We start from the raw sequence: 23,713 nt of genomic DNA on the forward strand, positions 1-23,713 counted from the left end.
CTCCTTTTCCACCTCCTCCTGCTCGTCCTGCTCCTCCTGCTCCTACTCCTAATAAGATTTATATGTAACAAGTCTTGTTGTTATATTGGTTTTACCACTATTTTAATTTCTGCAAAAATAGAGATAACACAATGAGGTAATGGCAGTCATTAATTTTCATCATCATCATCATCATCATCATCATCATCATCATCATCATCATCATCATCATCATCATTGTGCATCAACATCCCCACTACAACTAAAGTGTTAACATGGTTTGAGTATAGTCATATAAGAATAACTGCCGCTCTCGTTGCGGCCATGTTTTACAACCAACCGTAACCATTTTGGAACTCAGCAGAGCTGTCATTAGAACAAATCTTCGGACCAAGTTTCATGAAGATTGGACTATAAATATGACATCTAGAGTGTTAACAATGTTTTACTATAGCCATAGAAGGAAAATTGCCACACACCCTGGAGGCCATGTTTTTCAACGGACCGGAGCCATTTTCAACTTCAGCCTAGCTAATATAAGAACGAATGTTCTAGCGAATGTTCATGAAGATTGACTATAACTGTGACTCCTACAGTGTAAACAAGGTTTTACTAAAGCCATATTAGTAAAAACTGCCCAGCCCATTGGCGGTCATATTTTTCAACAGACCTTAACCATTTTCAAACTCAACTGAGCTATTATTGAGACAAATGTTATGACCAAGTTTCGTGAAGATTGGACAATAAACGTGACTTCTAGAGTTTCACTATAGCCATATAAGAAAAACTGCCCCGGCCCCTGTTTTTCAACTGACCAGAACCATCTTCGAACTAAGCTGAGATAACATTGGGACAAATGTTCTGACAAACATTGATGAAGATTGGGCAATAAATGTGACTTCTAGAGTGTTAACAATCTTTTTCTTTAATTTGGCCTTGTGACCTAGTTTTTGTTCTCAATCGACCCAGTTTCGAATTCGACACGGATACCTTAGAGATAAATCTTCTGATCAGACAATAAATGTGGCACTAAAGTGTTATTAAGGCAAAATGTTGACGACCAACGACGGACGAAAGATGGACGACTAACGACGGACAAAAGGTGATCCCAAAAGCTCACCATGGGCAGTTTGTGCTCAGGTGAGCTAAAAAAATATTGGTTCTTCAGTTATATTGAATTTACCTTAATTAACTTTTAATAATGGTAATATTTTTCGATATAAGGCATACTTATTTAGAAATATACGTGTCCTATTTTATTAAGTTTCATAAGCTTACAAATTAGCTAAATACTTAAACGTCCATTGTAGATTGTGTATATCTAAAGCTATTTACCTTTTTCTTCTGCCATTTATCTTGCTATAAAAAACTTCGAAAATACTTCGGAATGTACTCAAATAGTGTTCCTTTTAATTAAAGAATTAAATAACAGTAACCGTCCAGCTGAAGTTTCAACACACTATGAGCTGTTTACAACGCGTGCTCCTCTGTGCAAATAATCATGTAGTTTCAGAAATCATGTATCTTTACGACCGCAATATCCGCAATCATGACAAGGTGGAGAACAAACTTGGCGGTAAGTATACATGATTTGATGTGCTGCGGTTACATTGATTCAGCTAAACAAATCAGTTGGCATTGATAGAAGACCTACGTTTGCTTATTGGGTTGTAAATAATAAACGCGCGTGTGTGTGTGTGTGTGTGTGTGTGTGTGTGTGTGTGTGTGTGTGTGTGTGTGTGTGTGTGTGTGTGTGTGTGTGTGTGTGTGTGTGTGTGTGTGTGTGTGTGTGTGTGTGTGTGTGTGTGTGTGTGTGTGTGTGTGTGTGTGTGTGTGTGTGTGTGTGTGTGTGTGTGTGTGTGTGTGTGTGTGTGTGTGTGTGTGTGTGTGTGTGTGTGTGTGTGTGTGTGTGTGTGTGTGTGTGTGTGTGTGTGTGTGTGTGTGTGTGTGTGTGTGTGTGTGTGCGTGTGTGTGTGCGTGTGTGTGTGCGTGTGTGTGTGCGCGCGCGCGCTTGTATGTGTGAATGCGTGATCGCGCATGTGTATGTTCGCGTGTTTTATGACGTAGGTTACGATGTGTCGGTGGGTGCGTGCCTGATTGCATGCGTGCATGTGTATGTGTGTGCGTGTGTGTGTGTGTGTGTGTGTGTGTGTGTGTGCGTGCGTGCGTGCGTGCGTGCGTGCGTGTGTGTGTGTGTGTTTAACACGTTACAGGTACCAAAAACAACAGGTTATGAAATAATTGCAATACAACATTTTGATAGGTAAACAAAGGAGCCATATTCGGGACCAGAGCTATTGTCACTATCATCTTTTGCCATTTACCTTGCTATAAAAATTCTTCGAAATGCACTCAAATAGTGATCGATTCCTTTTAATTAAAGTATTTACAGAACAGTAACCGTCCAGCTAAGCTTCAATACACTATGAGCTGTAAACAACGCGTGCTCTTTTGTACAAATTGCCATGTAGTTTTATCAAAACATGATTTACTACTTGATTTGCGTTGCCTGCAAAATGTTTATCTTTATGTCCTTCTATACGACCTCAACATGTCCTTCTTTACGACCTCAATATTCGCAGTCAGGACACGGTGTAGAACAAAACTCGGCGGTAAGTATACATGATTTTCTATGTAGGGTTACTGCCTACAAGTACGAAAAAACATGTAGTAAATCATTTGGGAAGCAATCATGCACCGAAATAGTCCACATTGAACTGTTCATCTTGCTCACTAAATCTACATTTGTCAAACTAACTGAACTATGACAGGGTCAATAAATATGCAGAAAAAAAATCGCTTAAAGGGGTTAATACACTGTATCGACAAGATAGCGCCAGTGAATGGAAACAGGTAAACAGATTTTCTCAGCGAGCTGTACATTTCAGTTTATCACTGGCATTTATACATTCCTCTGTAAGTATAGTGTTTTATTGTTGTGTTCCTAATTGCAAAGCTTCAGGATGAAAATGTTTCAATGTTATTAATTACGCATTTATGCACACTTTCCGCCTCAATTGGGTTTTTGCTCAGAAGAGACTTCATTTAAACGAAAAATGTTATTTAATGTTAAATTATGCGGACAGCACAGGCTAATCTGGGACGACACTTTACGCACATGCATTATGCTCAGAACACGACTCATATGTCTGGCAGTCATGTAGACAGTGTCGAGGTTATATATTTAATTATATTGAATTATTGAGCATACGAGATTTGTTCACACGATGAAACAACGTTAAAATGGCATGTTTATATATAACAATCACTAATTAGCCTTTTAAACATTTATGAAGCGGGCTATCTTATTTTTCGGTTTCCTAAATTTTACCAAACCGTTGCTTAGAGGCATTCCCTCGTATTTGACACGTAATTGTTTTGTCTCTCTTCAGCATATTATTCATTTTTTTTACAACACGGCCATTATGCATATTGATCTCTAAAAAGCAATACATCACATATCAATTGGACGAATTCGCAGATAAATTAAAATTTGCGTATCGATTCAAAGTCTTCAGCTTGATAGACGCGCCATTTTTTCAGAGCAAATATGAAAGGTTTTGGGCTACAAGCGTATCACAATTTAGTCGTTGGTTATTTTGTAGATTTATTGAATCAAATACTCCTGATAATTTACTTAATGAAAAAGATGCACGTTTTGTGCTTTTTTGTGAGTATGCAAAATGTCGTATGATAATATAATATTTATATTTAGCCAGAGTTTTGAAAAGGGGGTGCAAATTTTCCCATCAACGATTGTTATTGAGCAACGAAGTGGCGAAGCGGTAGGTGGGGGACTGGTTGTGCCCTTCCTGCACTCGGGTGTTTGGAGGTCCTCCCTCTAGAAAATTTTGAAAATTAAAAGTAAAATTCTGCATTTTGGTGTGTTTTTTTATATGAATTCAGAGACTGAAGTTATAGAGCATTTTATATGAAAATTCACAATTATTGACTATACTCAGTGACTGATCGACATGAATATAATATAACATACATGTATTCCCCACTGACGTTTTTCAATAACCACCTTTTTTGATCAGTCATGGAAATACGTTATTTTATACCCGAAGCTAGTATGCGCGCACACACTTTGTTTACATATGCAATAATACATTGACAGAATATCATTATTTATTGGAATCTTGATAACATTGGTGTATTTTACCAGTCCAAAATTCTACCAGTCCTAAATCAAGCAAATTAAAAGGAAAAATTTGACTTTTTTTAACTGTTTGTCTGCTACTATGGATAATACCCGAGGCCTAGCATTGCTCTAAACGTGCTTATAGTTTTTTGTACAACAAACACTGATTAACAAAAACTGGGTCTTCTCTAATCTGCATCAATATTAAACATAAATAAATAGGTTATAACTGGTAACTTGTATTTTTTGAAATTATTTTTAACAAATTAGTTATCATTTTTTAAACGAATTTCAGAATACAACAATTAAGGCTTCATAAAGACCGTTTGATCACAAACTACTGGTCCTATCGTCTCAAAGCCCTTATTAATGTATAACAGGACGTTGAGACGTAACGTCAAAAAGTCCGACTACACTTTGTAACATCAAAACGACGTCAAAAAGACGTAAAAAATTAACAACTCGGCGTAAATTCAACACATGACGTTTGACAACGTTTCGATATATTATGTTATATTATCAAACTGCATTTACAACGAAAATGACAGTCACACAGTTAGTTTTTAACGAGCATCCTTTGACATGTTCATACATTCGAATATTGATGTGTGTAGAAATTCTGGCATTTTAATTGTATCTTTGCTACTGTCAATCTGTGCGCAAATGTATAAAATTGATGCTGCGGGAACAATTGCGTATGGACTCCTTATCAAAGAGTATCTGTTTTCTCCGACTTTGTCGTAGTATAACCCAGTAAACACTTCGGTGTTCTGTGGTATTGCCGCTCCCCACTGGTCATTCGTTACCTTTGTGGAACTAGATAACGGATGTGTTACCTTCATTACATAATATTCACATAATTCATCATCAGTCAACAATGCCACCACTTGTCCTTCTGATACAAGGTTTTTTTAACGGTTCCGCTTCAACAAACGGTTGGTCGGGAATTCGGACAGTCTCTGGAATCATGGTGACTCTGCGGCTTTCTCCTGTGAAATCTTCATTTTCACAGTAAGGGAAATTTCCTGTAATAGTTTAATAGTCCTTTGTTTAATAAGAAAGGTGAGAGGAATGTAATAGAGAGTGTAAAACTACTGTATAATTACCCCATGTAAGCAGTTGGGGCATAGTGTGTATATTATATAAATGTAAATACAAGTCGTATATTATAGCTTCCCGGTTAGCTCAGTTCGAGTGTCAAACTTGCATGGAGGAGGTCGCGGGTTTAAGTCCCGTACTGGGTAACGCGTTTTCTCTTCTTTTACATACCTATACTACATTGATCACAGGAGAAGCATGTTATTGCTTTCACGTGAACGACACCGGGCTCGTCTCCATGTACGTGTACGTGGTGGACGCTTCTGATTTCATCAACGGGATTGTATCTTATTTCCGTGTCTCTGTTAATCGTTTCCAAATACTTGAAAACTCATAGATTTTGCGTTAGCGAGCCGTGTTGCTATTTCGAGCTTATCTGTAAAATAAATTGAACGTAAAAGCTACGGGATAAAAAAATTATATGCGTTAATTTTGCTATGTTCTTAAAACATGAAATCATCCGAAAATGCGTCCACGCTCAATACTCTGTTTTATATCCCCTTAAACTTAACCATTTTATTGTATCATCAAGATTGTAACCTAATTATTTTATGTTACTGTACTGTACATTTGAGAAGTATTGTTCAATCAAATTGCGACAAAGCTGTACCGCCATCTGTTAAGACTTGATCTTCAACTCTGCGCTGAACAACGCATCTCACTTTCTCAGAACTGTATTAATTTATGTTACTGTACTGTACCTTTGAGAAGTATTGCTCAATTAAATTGCGACAAAGCTGTACCGCCTTCTGTTAAGACTTGATCTTCAACTCTGTACTGAACAACGATTCTCACTTTCTCATAACTTTATTATTTTATGTTACTGTACTGTTCTGTACGTTTGAGAAGTATTGTTCAATTAAATTGCGACAAAGCTGGACCGCCATCTGTTAAGATTTGATCTTCAACTCTGCGCTGAAAACACATCTTATTTTATCAGAACTTAATTATTATATTTTACTGCAAGGTACTCTATAAACTGTACAATTGTGAAGTACTGTTCAATTAATTAATTAATATACTATAAATTGTGATCGCTCATCATGACCCGTATCACGGTATCAGGGGGGCCTGCGTATACGGGAGCTTACCGCGTTTAAGTGAGAAAGTTGTTGTAAAACTTCAAAGATGGCGTCATTTTAGTGTTTTTCGTGAAGGAGTAGCGGATATGTTCACCCGGTAAGCCAGTTTATATTTATATTTCTTTTGAATGAATACGCCCTTTCGGCTCTCCGGTGTTTGTGCTTCCCTCGTTTTTTTGTTTCAAGATCGTAGACGTAAGGATAAAAAAGTTATTGAAGGAAACCCGTTCACAAATGTATTGTCTCCTTACGTGACGTTCGAGAAATGGGATGTGCAAATATCAAGACCTCTTATAAAACACAGTATTGATGCACGTGTACGGTAAAATATAACTAAAACCATGATTATTTTATTTTTCCGACGCCGTTTTATCTCTTATAACTAATTTATTGCCAAAAACTATTGGTTTAACCACTCTTTTTGGAACTGACTTCCATTTAAGCACATTTTGGGACATGACTTCCAAATACACGAACTTTCTGTTGTGATTGAATTTACCATTGATATGAATGTTTTAAAGAACGTTTCTTCTGTTTAAATGTATACCTCTTTCATAATTTTCAAAGATACGAAACCTCAAGCTACATTACAAAAGATGAAACATAACTTGTATTGTTGTAAACTGCGACATTATACGTGGGGAGCTTCACGTTTTTGCAATATACATGTACTATTAAGCAGCATAGCGCCCTTTTTGGAAGGGATATTATGTTCTGATATATACCCAATTTTTTTCGTACCCATTTTTTTCGTACCCTAATTTTTGCTCGTACCCACATCTTATTTCGTACCCAATTTTTTATCCTACCCAAATTTTTTTTCGTAACCAAATATTTTGTCGTACCCAATTTTTTTTGGCATAGTTTTTGTACCCACAATTTTCGTATCCATTTTTTTCCTACCCAATATTTTCGTGCCCACAAACACAATTGTGGTGATGTAGATAAACTTAAATAGATGCTTTTATATCAATCCTCTTCCAAAGCATCGTTACACCAGTACTGTCAGTACTTTGATTATTAAATATCTACCATATCCCCGAAACAGGAAATATGGCAAGTTATTTTTATTTAACTGAATTTAAGTGGCATCTCATAACAAAACACGAAATTTTATTATCAATCAGGTTATCATACACATAATGATTTTAGGTTCCCAAAAACCTAGAGTTATTACGGTAAAAAGATAAAATTGACACTATCCCAGCAAACAATGATATCGTTAAATAAATAGTTAAAGAGAGAAACGGAAAGGTAAAGGAGATACATAGTAAAGGAGAGGATGGAAGTACTTGAGTGGATGGAGCAATCGGCAAAAGAGTTTGAAGGTCATGCACACCGAGTATCAGATCAGTACGTGTATCAACCCTGATAAAAATAGACTTTAGTGAAAACTATACCCGCACAAATCTAGAAACAACAGCATGTATATTGGAATATAAACGAAGAAGACCGGCTTGATAACTGTAGTTAAGTGTATGTTTTAGAGAAATTGAGCAAGATCTCAACTATGGTCATTAAGAAAATAACAGAATCAACAATGGGCATTGAAATAATATAAAAAATAGTAAAGCGCATTGTGCAAAATGTAAGTCATTCACACCTTTTGACGGATTCACCTTCATCTTATTATATTAGCATAACGATATTACGTTAAGTGAGCAGATTTAACAGCGTTAGATTTGACCACATCATGGCACTACTTTGAATGTGGTCATGACAAAGGTGCTTTTTAATCACTAAAACCGAATATAAAAACATACTAAATACTAGAAATGGCGCGGCAGAGGCCGACGCGTATCCCCACGCCGAATGTTTGACCTAGGTGTGCCCCAGGGTTGGTAATGGGGCCATGCATAGCTGAGATTGACCGTATTGTCATAAGAGAAGTTCATTATCAATTAGAAGTGAATTGGTGTAGAAATGAAGAAGTTATAGTAAAAGGCAATTGTGGGTGGGTGTGAAATATGTGGGCAGGGCGCCCCAGGGTTGGTAATTGTGCCATGCATAGTTGAGATTGACCGTATTGTCATAAGAGAAGTTCAGTATCAATTTGAAGTGAATCGGTGTAGAAATATAGAAATTATAGTAAAAGGCAATTTTGGGCGGGTGTGGTCTATGTGGGCGGGGCCCCAGGGTTGGTAATGGGGCCATGCATAGTTGAGATTGACCGTATTGTCATAAGAGAGGTTCAGTATCAATTTGAAGTGAATCGGTGTAGAAATAAAGAAATTATAGTAAAAGGCAATTTTGGGTGGGTGTGGTCTATGTGGGCGGGGCACCCCAGGGTTGGTAATGGGGCCATGCATAGTTGAGATTGACTGTATTGTCATAAGAGAAGTTCAATATCAATTTGAAGTGAATCGGTGTAGAAATGAAGAAATTATAGTAAAGGCAATTTTGGGTGGGTGTGGTCTATGTGGTCGGGGCCCCAGGGTTGGTTATGGGGCCATGCATAGTTGAGATTGACCCTAATGTCATAAGAGAAGTTCAGTATCAATTTGAAGTGAATCAGTGTAGAAATGAAAAAATTATAGTAAATGGAATTTTTTGGTGGGTGTGGCCTATGTGGGCGGGCGCCCCAGGGTTGGGACTGGGGCCGTGCATAGTTGAGATTGACCCTAATGTCATAACAAAAGTTCAGTATCAATTTGAAGTGAATCCGTGTAGAAATGAAAAAATTATAGTAAATGGAAATTTTTGGTGGGTGTGGCCTATGTGGGCGGGGCGCCCCAGGGTTGGGAATGGGGCCTTGCATGGTTGAGATTGACCGTATTGTCATAAGAGAGGTCCAGTATCAATTTGAAGTGAATCGGTGTAGAAATAAAGAAGTAAATGTAAAATAACCTAAAAAAATGAGTGATAATTTCTGACGCGGCCCCACCCCAACCGCTATAACTTTTGACCCAGGGGTCAGATCAAAATTCCAAATAGTGCAGGGTCGCACATATGCTCATAGCTACCATGTGTGTAAGTTTCAAGGTTCTAGTGCTTTTAGTGTAGGAGGAAATAGTGGCCAGGACGGACGGACAGACAGACGGACGGACGGCGGAGATAACCACAATATCCCCACCTTTTTTTCAAAAAGCGTGGGGATAATAACAAGAAATTTCTTATAAAAGGGTGGTCGGCGTAAAAGCTGACTTAGTTTGAAATTTACGTTTCTATATTATTAAACAGAAAACAAAAGTTTACCTTTTGTGTTTTTTCTCACTTGTTATTCGCATATTCACCGCATGGAATGTATGTTATCATTTTCAAACAGCAGATAAGTGTGAGTAGATACAAATTATCCCGTGATGTGCACGGGAGTGCCATCATATGTTCCTTCACATGTCTTATTATGAGTGTATTTCTTCACCATCGAAATATATCGTATGTTAATATTTGATTTACACGCAGTTTTCTTTCGACATATTAAGATCACACTTTCATAGCCGCGTCATGCGAAAATGGGTTTTATGCGTTTCGTATCTTAAGCCCAACATGTGCATTTGCGCAGTCAGGTCAGAGGTGATGCTGTTCGCTATAAAATCAGTCAATGTGTTATGGTGTCATGCTCCGGCTTAGTGGGCTATACATATGATGGGCGCATATGGAATAAGACCCATTTTCGCATGACGAGGGTCATTAAAAATCTCATTGCAAATTGTAAATAGCATATTTTAGCACAATACAAAATTGAATGCAAAGTATGAAGCTTGTTAATAAGGGCAGCCTATCCATGCGTTCATGAACGATTTCCAGACGTGCTGACCGAGTACGGCAAACATTTGTGGTTGGATAATTAAACGATTTTGCTCTTATCGTGACACTATACTATTTCGGAAATGTTTGTTTTCTCATCTTGAAAGCAAAACTGTGTCTATCCGTTTCTGGCCGTCTGTCCTGTCCACTATCTCCTCCTATACTATAAGCACTAGAACCTTGACACTAACACAAATGGTAGCTACGAGCATATGTGCGACCCTGCACTATTAGGAATTTTGATCTGACCCCTGGGTCAGAAGTTATGGGTAAATAAATGGGTAAAATGGGTAAAAAAACTCATTTTACTAACAACATGCGACGCACATGATAATTACTTTTGACCCAGGGGTCAGATCAAAATTCCAAATAGTGCATCGTCGCACATATGCTCATAGCTACGATTTGTGTAAGTGTCAAGGTTCTAGTGCCAATAGTGTAGGAGGATATTGTGGCCGACCACGCCAACCAAAAACTTTAAAATGGGTAAAAAAAATCATTTTACTAACAACATGCGACGCACATGATAATCATTTTTGACCCACGGGTCAGATCAAAATTCCAAATAGTGAACCGTCGCACATATGCTCATAGATACCATATGTGTAACTTCTAAGGTTCTAGTGCTTATAGTGTAGGGGGAAATAGAGGACAACCACGTCCAATCACAGTTTTGTTTTAACATAACTTCTTCATTTATTCACTAATTGACTTCAGATTAATACTGAACATCTCTTATGACAACACGGTTTATCTTGACCATCCATGTCCACATTACCCACCCCAGGGCCATTGATAAGGGTAAAGGCAGCTTGGTTCCCATCCTCTTTCAAATTTATCGAGAGGTCCACGGGTACTACTTCCCCATACCCTCAAATGTTTTTTCGTACCCAAAATTGTTCGTACCCATTTTTTTCGTACCCATTTTTTTCATACCTAATTTTTTTTAAGTACCCACATTTGTTAGTACCCGTCTTTTTTCGTAGTATGTAACCAAACCTTTTCTTGAGGTTCTTTTTTTTGGAGGTAATTGCAATACTTTAACTTCCGTTTTCGGTCATTTCCGTTTTAGCGTAAAATCTGCAAGACCAGTAAAATATTTAAGTGCGCATGTGCAAAAGCGATTACAGCATCATGTATCTGAACATAGGAAGTTTCATTACATCAACAGCTTGGGCAACATATGTGCGTAATGCGTGGCGTCAGCATGACAATAAAATAGATACTGATTGCATTCATTTATTTCGAAGATAATTTTATGAGATAACGTCACATCTGCTAAACAGTTAATTACATTTTAATTGACAATTGATCACATTTACGCCATATGTGCTCAACAGTTAACTACCTTAAAATTGACAATTAATTGCATTCATTATGTTCACAGATTTGTTACTGAGGAACTTCCACATCTGCTTAACAGATACACTTATTAATATCACAAAATCTACACAAATAGCATCGCTGATACTTAAACTACGTTAACTTTATTATTAATGGTATAATGCAGAATTATTAACCAGTGACTCATTAGTCTTCGGCAATAGTCGACGGGTGTCTTTTGATTTCTGTCATTTTCGGGAGCTGGCATAACATTCCGTTAATAATAATCTAAAATGTTCTCCCTTTCCTGTCGGTAGCATATCGAATTCAACATTATTGTAACGCTTAAATACATAGACTCACTGGATTCAGGGAAAAGATAATTAATCGTGTTTGGGTCGAATAAAGTTGGATGCATCTTATAGTTCTTTTTTTTTTACTCGTCAAAAAACATTGGGTGCTAACGCACCCAACGCTACCCCCTGGCTACGGGTATGAATTTGTATTATTTGCGGACAAGAATGCATAACCACCCTAAATGAGTCTGTGTCTACGCTCACAGTGTGAACACTGTCTCTGTGGCTACGCTCACAGTGTGAACACTGTCAGGGTTTGTATAATCAAACTCGCTGCCCAACAAATCCATCCGTGCCTGTTCAATGTTTTATCAAACTCGCTGCCCTACAAATCCATCCGTGCCTGTTCAGTGTTTTATCAAACTCGCTGCCCAACAAATCCATCCGTGCCTGTTCAATGTTTTATCAAACTCGCTGCCCTACAAATCCATCCGTGCCTGTTCAATGTTTTATCAAACTCGCTGCCCAACAAATCCATCCGTGCCTGTTCAATGTTTTATCAAACTCGCTGCCCTACAAATCCATCCGTGCCTGTTCAATGTTTTATCAAACTCGCTGCCCAACAAATCCATCCGTGCCTGTTCAATGTTGTTTATGTTATACTTGTGACAATGCGCTCAGCGTTTTGCCTGTATGCACTGTGATACCGTAATAAATATTTTGACTTATCCTTGCCCTTGCTTAAATCAACAGAACATTTACAATAGAAAAGTAAAAAACCCGTTGTTTATTACGTTGTGTTAAGACTATTTGCCTGTATGAATATACATCCATACAGACTGATGGACAGAATGATTATCTTATATATATTATAATATGATTGAGTGTATTGCTTAATCAGAATATAATTTCATAAATCAATACTAACTCGATATGGACATGAATGTTATCAAAGGTTTATTAACAGGAACATCATTATCTTACGGCCGATAATCACGGTGCCAGCTCTTTTTTGAGACAATGCTACTTTCAAGTTGGCGCTAAGGATCGGATGTTCGAAATTTCACGTATAATTTTACAGGGTGAGTAGGTTTTATGTGTTGTTGTTTTTTTATTCGCAGGTATTCCGCTCAGACTTGCTGCTCTTAATACCGGTAATATACGTTGATACCCCCACGGAACGCTGACGTTATAAGCGTGTCATACGCCCTGTATGAGTCTCTCCGTGACTGTCTGATATCCGGTCCATAACCGAGCCAGGTCATCACGGCAAATGTCCCCACTGAACCTGAAATATGCCGTACGTTTTAGATGAGTTTCAACATTTACATCAGGTTATTAAAAAACGAACATTAAATGCCTAGTATGATGGCATGTCCATTTAATTAGAAATACTAAAAGAACACGCATTAAATTTACATAAAGCTGCTGTACCTAACGGGCGATGCCCGCATGACAATGTAAGCCTTTATCGGACACTCGTAGTTAATTTAAAGCAATACAGTGTGAAACCTTGCCAGGGTTGTCGGCTAGACACACTGCCCTGCCTTGAGGCCCATGAAGGCTCATCTCGCCTGACGCCACCTTAAGCCATGTATACAGTGATGCAGTAAGTATTGTGCGATCTTATACTGACAATAGTTTAAGTATAGCTTGCAATAGTAGAGCTCACGCCACATGCCCAAAGTATATATGTTTCATACATGGGAGCCGTTTCATCCATATTCATGATTTTTTACAATCCTTAATTATGTAACTAGATAGATCAAGTCGTTAACAACTACACATATATTTCATGTCGACAATTAAATCGTAACGGCATCATATATTAAACAGGACTACACACATATACGTTTTTCACCGATAAAATCTTCTACTCAGTCTGAAAAAATCATAACGTCATTTCCGCTGTTTCAGCAGTCGCTTTGATTGAATTATAATCGAAGCGGTAGATATACTACACCAACTTAAAAAAGAATACACAATTTTAATTGGAATTTGACTGAAACGACTATTTCTAGTCGATAGACGTGTACACGGTTACAGTATGCTGTTACTAAGCCATTCTCCGTCCGTAACTAAAAGTAAGCGCCCTCAATTAAACTGGGGTATCGCTGAATGGGTTCGGCATTAACGGTAGTCCGATCATACAGGACAATCAGAATGTAGGTCCGGACAAGTGAAACATTTGTCTGCCATACCGACGGAACAAGGAATAACATATAAGGTCTTCCTTTTCGCCAAAAAACACTAGCAAACAATCCAGTAGTTTGGAAGGAGTTTTTTCAAGATCACAACTTGATGTTGAAATAAAAACGATAAAACACCCAGTATTAAGATACACAGCATAACGTGATGTTAACCCATTTATGCCTAGTGTCTAGAAAAAAGACTTGGCAAACAGCGTTAACCCAGATAAGACGCCGCATGATGCGGCGTCACATAAGTGTCTGCGCTGTTTGCTTAAATGAATTTCCGTAAGAAATATTCTAAATATATAAATAAATATACTAGATATCCCTAATTTTGGAAATAAAATAATCAAATTTAGAAGGATGGGAGAGTCCACTAGGCATAAATGGGTTAACAAGGGAGAAAACACATTTAGTTTATAGCACAACACAGTTGCGGTTAGATCCCATATATTTTTCAACAACGTTAGTTGCATTTATTTTTATAAGATTTGTTGTATACATTGTTAACAGCCATTCACAATCCCTTTACAAAATATATCAACTTACGATTGAATTTGATTTAAAATTGATTTGAAATTGATAGTAAAATGGCATTTAATAAAACGTTTATATAAACTAAACATTTGTATTCAAAAGTAATTTTCAATTTAGCTTTTTTCTATAGATGAATGAAAAAATACGATCATTTCAAATAACGTTCAAGGTGCGTTTTTTTGCATTGGAAATATCACATTATTTTTTATTATTAATATTTAATATTTTTAATTTCATTAAAATTTGGATTATGTTAGAGTAATCAGATAATTCAAATCGATGTTTCAGTTCTTTGTATAAATTTAATGAACTTTTCATATTATAATCATTTCGCCACAAACCTATGTACATATCAATAAGTCTAGTTTTAAATAAAGGAATACATGCATTTGAATCTACTGATTCTGGATACATCAAAACATCTAAAAAATCAAAGCGCTGAAGGCACTGAAGATGTTCGCTATTGCATAATTTAACACGCAATTCATTTTTGAAAATCAATCGCAAGTTTGAAATGAACACACGCCATTCAACCTTATAAAGTGTGTGTCATAGCGCACGGGTCGAGTTTTGTGTGCACTTTTTATCATCCTTATTATTTCATAGAAATAACTAAGACAAAATAAAAACAACATGCTTTTTGGAAGTTCTGAAAGCATAGAAAGTATGATGAAAATGGTAATGATAACTTAATATAAAGAAAATTTGCAGTCACAATCATATTAAAGGAATATTTTTTTTCTAATATCAAATGACTATCTCACCAAGAATATAAATTCATAATGGAAGTTCCGTGTACAAAACTTTTGATTTTTGACACCATATACAAATTCAAAATATACAATAATCTTCGTATCTTGTATATGAAGGAATAAAAGTATATAAATATTGCTGTTTATGCTTTACTTGTTACCCGAGCAGTTCACACGGTGTCAACAACGCTAACATAAACATAGGTATAGAGCACTAATGCGCTTTTAGGCGTAGCTGTTTCAGTTTTCATCTTAGTGACTTTTACATAACGCCAACAGACACGCATGAATATTTTCGAATATTTAATAAGCTGATTCGAGATACAACCTCTGAATTTTTGCTACATCACTGCGTATGTGCTCAATTTAAAGGATGTAGCACTGTTCAGTGTAAGGAATTCCGGACTACTCTATGTATGCTCAAACGACACAAATTGTGGCCCTGTTACAATTACGCGTTACAATCCATCTCGCAGAATTTCACTTTCGCCTCCAAGATGAGAAAACAATCATTAGCGAAATAGTATAGTGTCACGATAAGAGAAAATCGCTTAATTATCATACCCCAATGTTTGCCGTACTTTGTCAGCACGTCTGGAAATCATTCCTTAATGTGTGGATAGGCTGCCATTATTAACAAGTTTGCTATTTTCAATTCAATTTTGTATCAAAAAGCATTGTTCTTAAATGTGGCATTTTCAATTCGCAATGAGATTTGTAATGACCCTCGTCATGCGAAAATGGGTCTTATTCCATATGCGCCCATCATATAAATAGCCCACTCAACTATCCCTCCTTCTGGTAAGGAGAAACATAACATATTGAGTGATTTTAAAGCGAACAGCATCGCCTATGGCCTGACTGCGCAAAAGCACATGTTGGGTTTAACAAACGCTTGCCGAAACGCATAAGACCCATTTTCGCATGACGGCGCTATTGACGTGTGATTTAAATGTGTCGAAAGAAAACTGCGTTTAAATCAAATATAAACATACGATATATTTCGATAGTGAAGAAAGATACTCATAACAAGGCATATGAGGACACATATGAAGTGCTCTCCCGTAGTATATTTTTTATTTTACTCACACTAATGTGTGGTTTTACAATGCTAACACACATTTCATGCGGTGAATATGCAGCTTACATGTGAAAAACACAACACAATAGTTTAACTTTTGTTTAATTGTATTTTATTATTTAGAAAAGTAAATTGCTAACTGTATTTCAAAGTCAGCGTATACGCCGACTACATTTTTAAAAGACATTTATTGTTATAAATATATTTAATATAATATATTAAGTTGTTTTCGGTTTTAGCGATTAAAAAGCATTTTCGAGGTTGCCTATAGTATGCCTGTAATAATTGATGAACTCATATCCAACTGTATATGTATTGAGAACTGTGAATATAAACAAGCTTAACCTTCTACTAACCTTCTACTATTGCATTCGTATTATTATTATAAATTGTTTGTTATATTCGGGTTTAGCAATTATGAAACTTTTTTTGTCTATCGTATCGCTGAAGTTATTGTTGAACTTATGTTCAACGTTTTACAAAATTGAGAATATAAATAAGCGTCAACTTTTTCCCGAATCTCTCAATTTACGACCTGTACTACGTCTTTGAGTTGTATGCGAGAGCGTAACCTATTGCGTTGTTATAACCCGTAAACTTTCCTTTGTTTATCGACAGGCGCATCTATTAATAGCCTCATCATGAATGCCAAAACACCCGCGAAAAAGAACCACGTGACCAAATAGGACGCAAAACGCAAATACCATGCGACTACGACTTTTATTATGTAAGAACGCTCCGCAATTCCTTTGAAGCCGGAGCCTTGTGATTGCTATTACGTAAATAATTGACCTTTAACTGAAGTAAGCAAAGGAAACGCAGCACCTAATTGACCCATTCCTTCTATGTGCGAAGGCAGATTAAATTTTACTAATGTATGGTTTGCCTATTATAACACACATTATAATGCGGTAAATATGCGACTAACAAGTAAAAAACACTATAATTAAACTTTGTTTTGAATTAAGTTATTTAGAAAACAAAATTCCAAACCTTATTTCAAAACTGCAAGACTACATTTTTTAGAGAATATTATTGTTATATTTAAATGTTTTTAACAGTTTCAGCGATAATGAAATATTTTTTATGTTGTCTATCGTATCCCTGTAATAATTGTTGAACTCGTGGTCAACGTATTATTAATTGAGACATGTGAATATAAACAAGCGTAACCTTATACTATTGCGTTATTCTCACACGTACTCCCCTTGGTTTATCGCCAGCCTCAGATTTATGAATGTGCTGAGCGAAAATACTGTCACGCACACGCAGCAGAAAGTGGACTATTTTAATCATTCATAAACAATCTCCTCCGCGACACGTACAATACGATCATTGTTTATTGATTCTTTTCTATAAAACACCGTTCGAAAATATTGAATGTAACACGATATTAATATAATGTTTCCATTTGTGAATACACATAATTGGAGAACTCAAACCTCTTGCATAAATTATACAACTCTTTCTTGCGCGGATACGCAAGCGGGTATTGGGTTAATCATACTTAGGCCGTATCGACCTGAATTTCACACTAAGCACTTTAGACGGTCGCTAAAGCGACCATCTAAAAACCAGTAATTTGAAGCAAGCCCCGTACTTCGGCAAGCTCCACGCAGAGTTGTCGTTCCTTGCTCTCACATACACCTCTGCATGCCATATTGCCCAGAAACTGGGTAAAACAGAACAAACGCATTCAAAGTTTATTTGATTTGGATTTTTTAGGATCAAATGCGTAAAATTAAGAAATAGGAATTTTAAATGTACGATACATCGTGTAAACACTTGCGAGTTTTAATGCAACTCTTTTGAACTCTTTTATTGCCCATTTACGCAGATGGAATCATTCCACGCACTTCACAAATGTAAACAATTGAACATATTTTTTATTGAGTGACGTTAGGCATTGCTTCGACGTATGTATGTATGTAGGTTTGTTAACATCAATAAACCATATCAATTTTATAATAATGAATTAAGACTGATATAAGATATTATATCATGGGCTTAAAGCCTAATGTATTCTGAAATAAAACCATATTATGGTATGAGATGGTAATGTAACCGTCGTGCAAGAGATTGTTTAGTATACTATAACCTTAATGATGAACGCTTGGAACGATCATGACATGAATGAGACGCTTTCATCAAAATAGTCCGTTCTGAGCCCATCACAGGGGTGAGTGTAATGTAACCGTCGTGCAAGAGATTGGTACTTTGGCTATCCAATTGTTACACCGAATTATATTTTCAGCACCGTTTCTCATGAAACATAGTGTAAATTATAAGGTACAATAAGTTTATTTGAGAGTATACACAATTTTATATCGATATAAAATGTATTGTATAATTCGTACATGTATAGCGATAACTGGTATCGCCCTAGTTCCCCGCATACTTCTTCATTAGGGGTACTCATTTTGACACCAAGTATTAGTTTCATATTTTTCTATGAACTCTTTCAGTATCCCCAGCATTTTCAAAACCCCAAACCTTTCACACATAAACAGTATTGAAGTTTCGTGCGAATCAAACACATTCAACATTATTTAAACGGGAATATGCATGTCTATGGTGATTGAAAAAGCGACACCATAGCCTTTAAGCTTTTATATGATAAAGTTTGAGTAGTTTGTATAAATGACCCACCACTTGATAGTACAATGCCGAGATAGTTACATGATTTTATCATTTATATGTGCTCATTATTATAAAAAAGAATCGTTCTGTTAATCATGTCAACCCTTTTTTTTAAATATGACTACTTTTGTTTTTTCTGCATCGACTTTCAGCTTCCATCGATCACAATATTCGTCTGATTATCTAACGATTTTTGCAATCTTCGTTTTTTCGTAAAAAAATACAGCATCATCTGCAAACAATAACACATACAAAGTTGGTCTATCGTTTTCATATTTTCGTTGTTATTACTCAAAAAGTATTCGATGACGTTAGCGAAAAGAGAAAATAGAACAGGCGAGGTTGTCTCCCCTTGAAATAATCCAACTTCGCAATAAAAGAAGTCCGACAACGTTCAAATATGTTTAACACATAATTTCACTTCATAATACACCGACCGAAAATGTCTTTAGTAGAAAAATAGCATCCACCGATCTATGGTTAGTTTTGAATCTGAACTGAGCGTCGGTGAGCGTATCGTTTACAATAGCCCACTTTTTAAGCCGTTTGTTTAATACGACTGTAAACAATTTGGCGAAACAGCTCACTAATGTTATACCTCGATAATTGTTAGGGTCAAATCGGTCACCTTTTAAAAAATATGTATGATTTCACTATTTGACCAAGAGTTTGGAAATTACTGCTTTTCAAGAATGTAGTTAAATCATATTTCCAGTGGTGCAAAAACGACATCCTTTCCCACATTAAAATATTCGTAGAATATCAATTGAATGATATTTATTTATTTGCAATAATTGAATTGCCTTTCGTATTCCCTCCTTTGTAGATTAAATATCCTGCTCGTCAAATGTCCCTGACATCATGTGATTTGTATTGTGACGTGTAACATATTCGTGTATATCTTCTTATTGGTCACTTATTTTTTAAGAAGATACATTTTTTAAATGTTCAAAAAGGAATGTTTGTCAATATTATCACCCGTGTTATTATATGACTTCTTTTTTAAAAGTTTCACACATTCTTTTGGTGTTTTAAATCGCATTTCATTCCTTTTAAGATATTGATTCCTGATAAAATTACGTTGAAATTGTCTGCACTGATACTTATAATCTTTTTTCGCTATAACTATCACATGTCTACTATGGCCATCTTTATACAAGTACTCGTTTAACTTCTCAAAATAAATATTTCGTTTTTGTTTACATACATTATCAAACCACGTTTACTTGTGTTTGAAAACAGTGAGCAATTATGCTAGATATGTATAGATATGTTCGGTTGTTGAATTCGCGTGTAATTTAAAGTATTGTAAAGAAACAGTTTCAAAGTTCAACGACCTAAACACAGTCTGGTTTGTCAAACAAAAACATTTTATTGGTTTTCAAAGATTATCGACTTTGCGCATTTTTGTCAGTCGATAACCTATTCAGTACCCAATACGAGTATTTAGAATTATCACGAGAAAAAAAAGATTAGATTAAATAAACACGATATCGTCAGTAGAAATAGACATCATTTCTGACAATCGATACTTGAGAAAACCGCTTGAGAAAACCATTACGGGTAGTCCCCGATCCTCCTTTCACCTTGGATCAATATGTATTTATATAGAGGGGGTAATCATCCGACCAACAAGACGGCGACGTCCATGCCGATACAGCAATTTGTTCGTCGCTTATACCCTTTATTACTTTTATTAATGGGGTTAAAATGCCGCTTACTTTCCGGCAAGATCGTGATAAGCGTATATATCATATTAATATTCGATCTTTTTCTCAAATCTACTCGCTGCGAAATTTCTTAGCGGGTCACAAAATTACAGCTCCCGCTAAGTATATTCCTAGCGAGTAAAGTCGAGATAGAGACCGAATATTTATACGAAATAAACTCTATATTTACAATGTACTCAACGTTTCGCGTTGATACGCAAAATCAGTTCACTTTATTAACGTTCAGTGTTTTTCCGAAATAAAACAAATATGACATATGAACGAATTGAAGAGTCGATATATAGTTTCCCTAGATTTACAATTAGTGCGCTTATATTTAAGGGGCATTTTCTTAGATTTTGGCATGTGTTGAAGTTTGCCATTAATGCTTTACATTCATAAATGGATCTCAACAGCTGCAGTAAAAAACAAGAATACAATTTAAACAAAAAGAAAAAAGATCTTCCCCAACTCGGCCGAACCACTGACCCCTGAAGTAAAAGTCTACCGCTTAGACCACAACGGATTACAACAAATAAGACTGAATAATTTTCCTCACGCTTCATGGCCTTAATACTAGTTGTATGGAACAGTAATTAATGACAAACACATTCTCTGATACTCTATACTAACTTCGAGCATGATATTTTATTATTTTATGTATTATTAACGATTATTTAGAAATGTATATCGATGCCCTGTGGTTGTTTTGTAGTAAATCGATTTGATAAAGCCCTTATGGGCTTTGTGTATTTCGAAACATACATCAAAGACTCGTAAGTTAAACTATTTATTGACAGCGATTTGCAGATGAAATCCTTTTTACATGAACCTTGGTACGATCAATACAGACATAAAGTCTCGTCTACCTGACCCAGTGTCTCGAAGTATTAAAGTAGAATCGATGTCATACTTCAATGCTATTTTTGATATGTATATCGCAGTCGATTAATATTTAAATTTCCAGTCATGGATGTATGTTCCGAGGCTAGCCCTACGCAGTGAAACCGGTGGGAAGCACCTTCTATACTAAACATCGGTTGAATTTCTCGTGCATAAGAAGAGTAAGTAGGTTTGATCGAACCCTGTGACTGATGGCGCGATATATTTACTGCTACACCACTGATCCGCTTTTAACTGTTTGTCTTTCCGCGCGACACAATCACTGCAGTGTATGAGAACTCAGAGTTTGTCTCGACATCCGACCTTATTAACTTAATAGACTCATGAAAGTTAGTACGAATTTTGAATTACAGCTCCGTGTGCTAGCCTTAGTTTTAATTGACAGATTAAAATGATGACTCTGCTGGAACCGAATTATGAAGGCCTTTGCAAACAGTTTGGATCCAGATGAGACGCCATAGAACGTGGCGTCTCATCAGGATCCAAACTGTTTGCAATTCTGATAGTATTCTTTGAACAAAATCAAAGAAAAGTCTTATTTTAGAAATTCAGCAGACACATTTCCCAGCATGCAAATGGTTAATGATGACTCTGCTGTGGCTTTGTGCTGTGTGGAGAATGCGGAATGCCCGGATGAAACCCCAACTTTTCTGGTATGGTGACTTCAAACCTAGCTCAAAGCCGTGATGAGTTGTAATTGAACCCGAGTCGCAGACGCCAGAAGAGCGTTTACAAACTAATGCGCTAACAGGACAGCCTCAGCTGTGCTTATATGCTACCCGCACTTTTTGATTGACTCGGGCAAACACATATGTCATGCTGTATCCATTAACGTTCTAATATTCTAAGTTATACTGAGCTCAATTAATTATTCTGGGACAAGGTTCTGCACACTATAGAAGCCAAATTCATTCGCACTCTTCAGGAATATTTTTCAGACCATTTGTCCCAATGTCGAACAAAACTAGCACACTCAGGTTGTAGGACAAAAATGTAAAAGTTAGTGCTCAGCATTGCATACGATCACCAGATTGTTGTGCGAAACTTTTCTAGTTTTCGCAAAAAAAAAGGGGTTGCGAGTTTTTCGCTAGTAAAACAAGTTTATATGAACAGTTTAAAAATAATAATTTTCGTGAGAATGTCTATATTTGAGCTAACCACCAACGAAACTAATTATTTATGCCTAAATATGCCACCATTTCGCTGCAGACACGGGAAAACGGATTAGGCGCTTTATTTTTAACGTTAGTAAAAAAGTTTGCCATAATAAAATTAACATAAAGCAAAGGGGAAATAAAACGGTGTTGGACCACACATATATTTCAACACCGTGATTATGTGCGTGTTTAATATGACAAAGGTATAAACTGGATAAGTATATATGAGTTGCGCTCTGTGAAAAGTTTTTTTAATGTATGTGCGTAAAGTGTAGTCCCAGAATACCCTGTGAAGTCCGCACAGGCTAATCAGGGACGACACTTTCCGCTTTTATGATATTTTCTGTTTAAAGAAGGAAGGTCTTTTCTTAGCAAAGATGCAGTAAAGGCGGAAAGTTTAGTCCCTGATAAGCCAAAGCAGACCGCACCCTGATAAGCCAGTGCAGACCGCACAGGCTAATCTTGGACGACACTTTCGGACATGCATTTAACCCCCTTTTCACGGAGCGCGGCTCATATGTAATGAATATAGGCTGCTGTGTGTAGAAAGTGTTCACTTTTGACGTTCATGCATGTCTATAAAAGTCAATCGGCCTTTAAATTGTGATATTAGGAAGATATTGAAGAACAAACGTTTCAACAATATTGGTATGGTACTTCTATGACCAAATTATGTACTAAAAAGTGTGCGTGGCAAAACTGTTGTTCGTTTGTTTGTTTGTTTGTTTCCACTGACATTAAAATAAAACCTAAGGTAAGTCGGTCGGTCGAACATTGTTTGCGTTCACTTTACCAAAAATAGTTTTCATACTTTTATTAAGGGTTCAATGAAACAAACTTGTTCCTAATACCCTTGTAACATTTATTTTTTTTATTTTTTTTATTTTTTTTATTTTTTATTTATATTTCTGTAAAAATCAAGTGCGCGAATATAACAAAATTGATCGAAACTATACCTTGAATACAAAAACAAATGTAAGGGTCGGCACGTAATCATATAGTAATGTATGAACGAGGAAACAAACAATCTTTTGTACGCCCGACTACCATTTCGATGTATAACCATACTTCTT

General features: G+C 36.3%; 1 protein-coding gene across 1 annotated transcript in view; it reads right to left on the reverse strand.

Moving 5' to 3' along the window:
- The window catches only part of LOC127855806 (alpha-tocopherol transfer protein-like), a 14,944-nt gene extending 13,414 nt beyond the window's left edge, over positions 1 to 1,530 (reverse strand). The window contains exon 1 of the mRNA XM_052391617.1: positions 1,315 to 1,530. Coding sequence (XP_052247577.1) covers positions 1,315 to 1,330 — 16 coding nt within the window. The 5' untranslated portion in view covers positions 1,331 to 1,530. The remainder of the gene's footprint in view (positions 1 to 1,314) is intronic.
- Positions 1,531 to 23,713: the final 22,183 nt, after the last annotated feature.

Source organism: Dreissena polymorpha, chromosome 13, assembly GCF_020536995.1.
Source record: "Dreissena polymorpha isolate Duluth1 chromosome 13, UMN_Dpol_1.0, whole genome shotgun sequence".
Lineage (NCBI taxonomy): Eukaryota > Metazoa > Mollusca > Bivalvia > Myida > Dreissenidae > Dreissena > Dreissena polymorpha.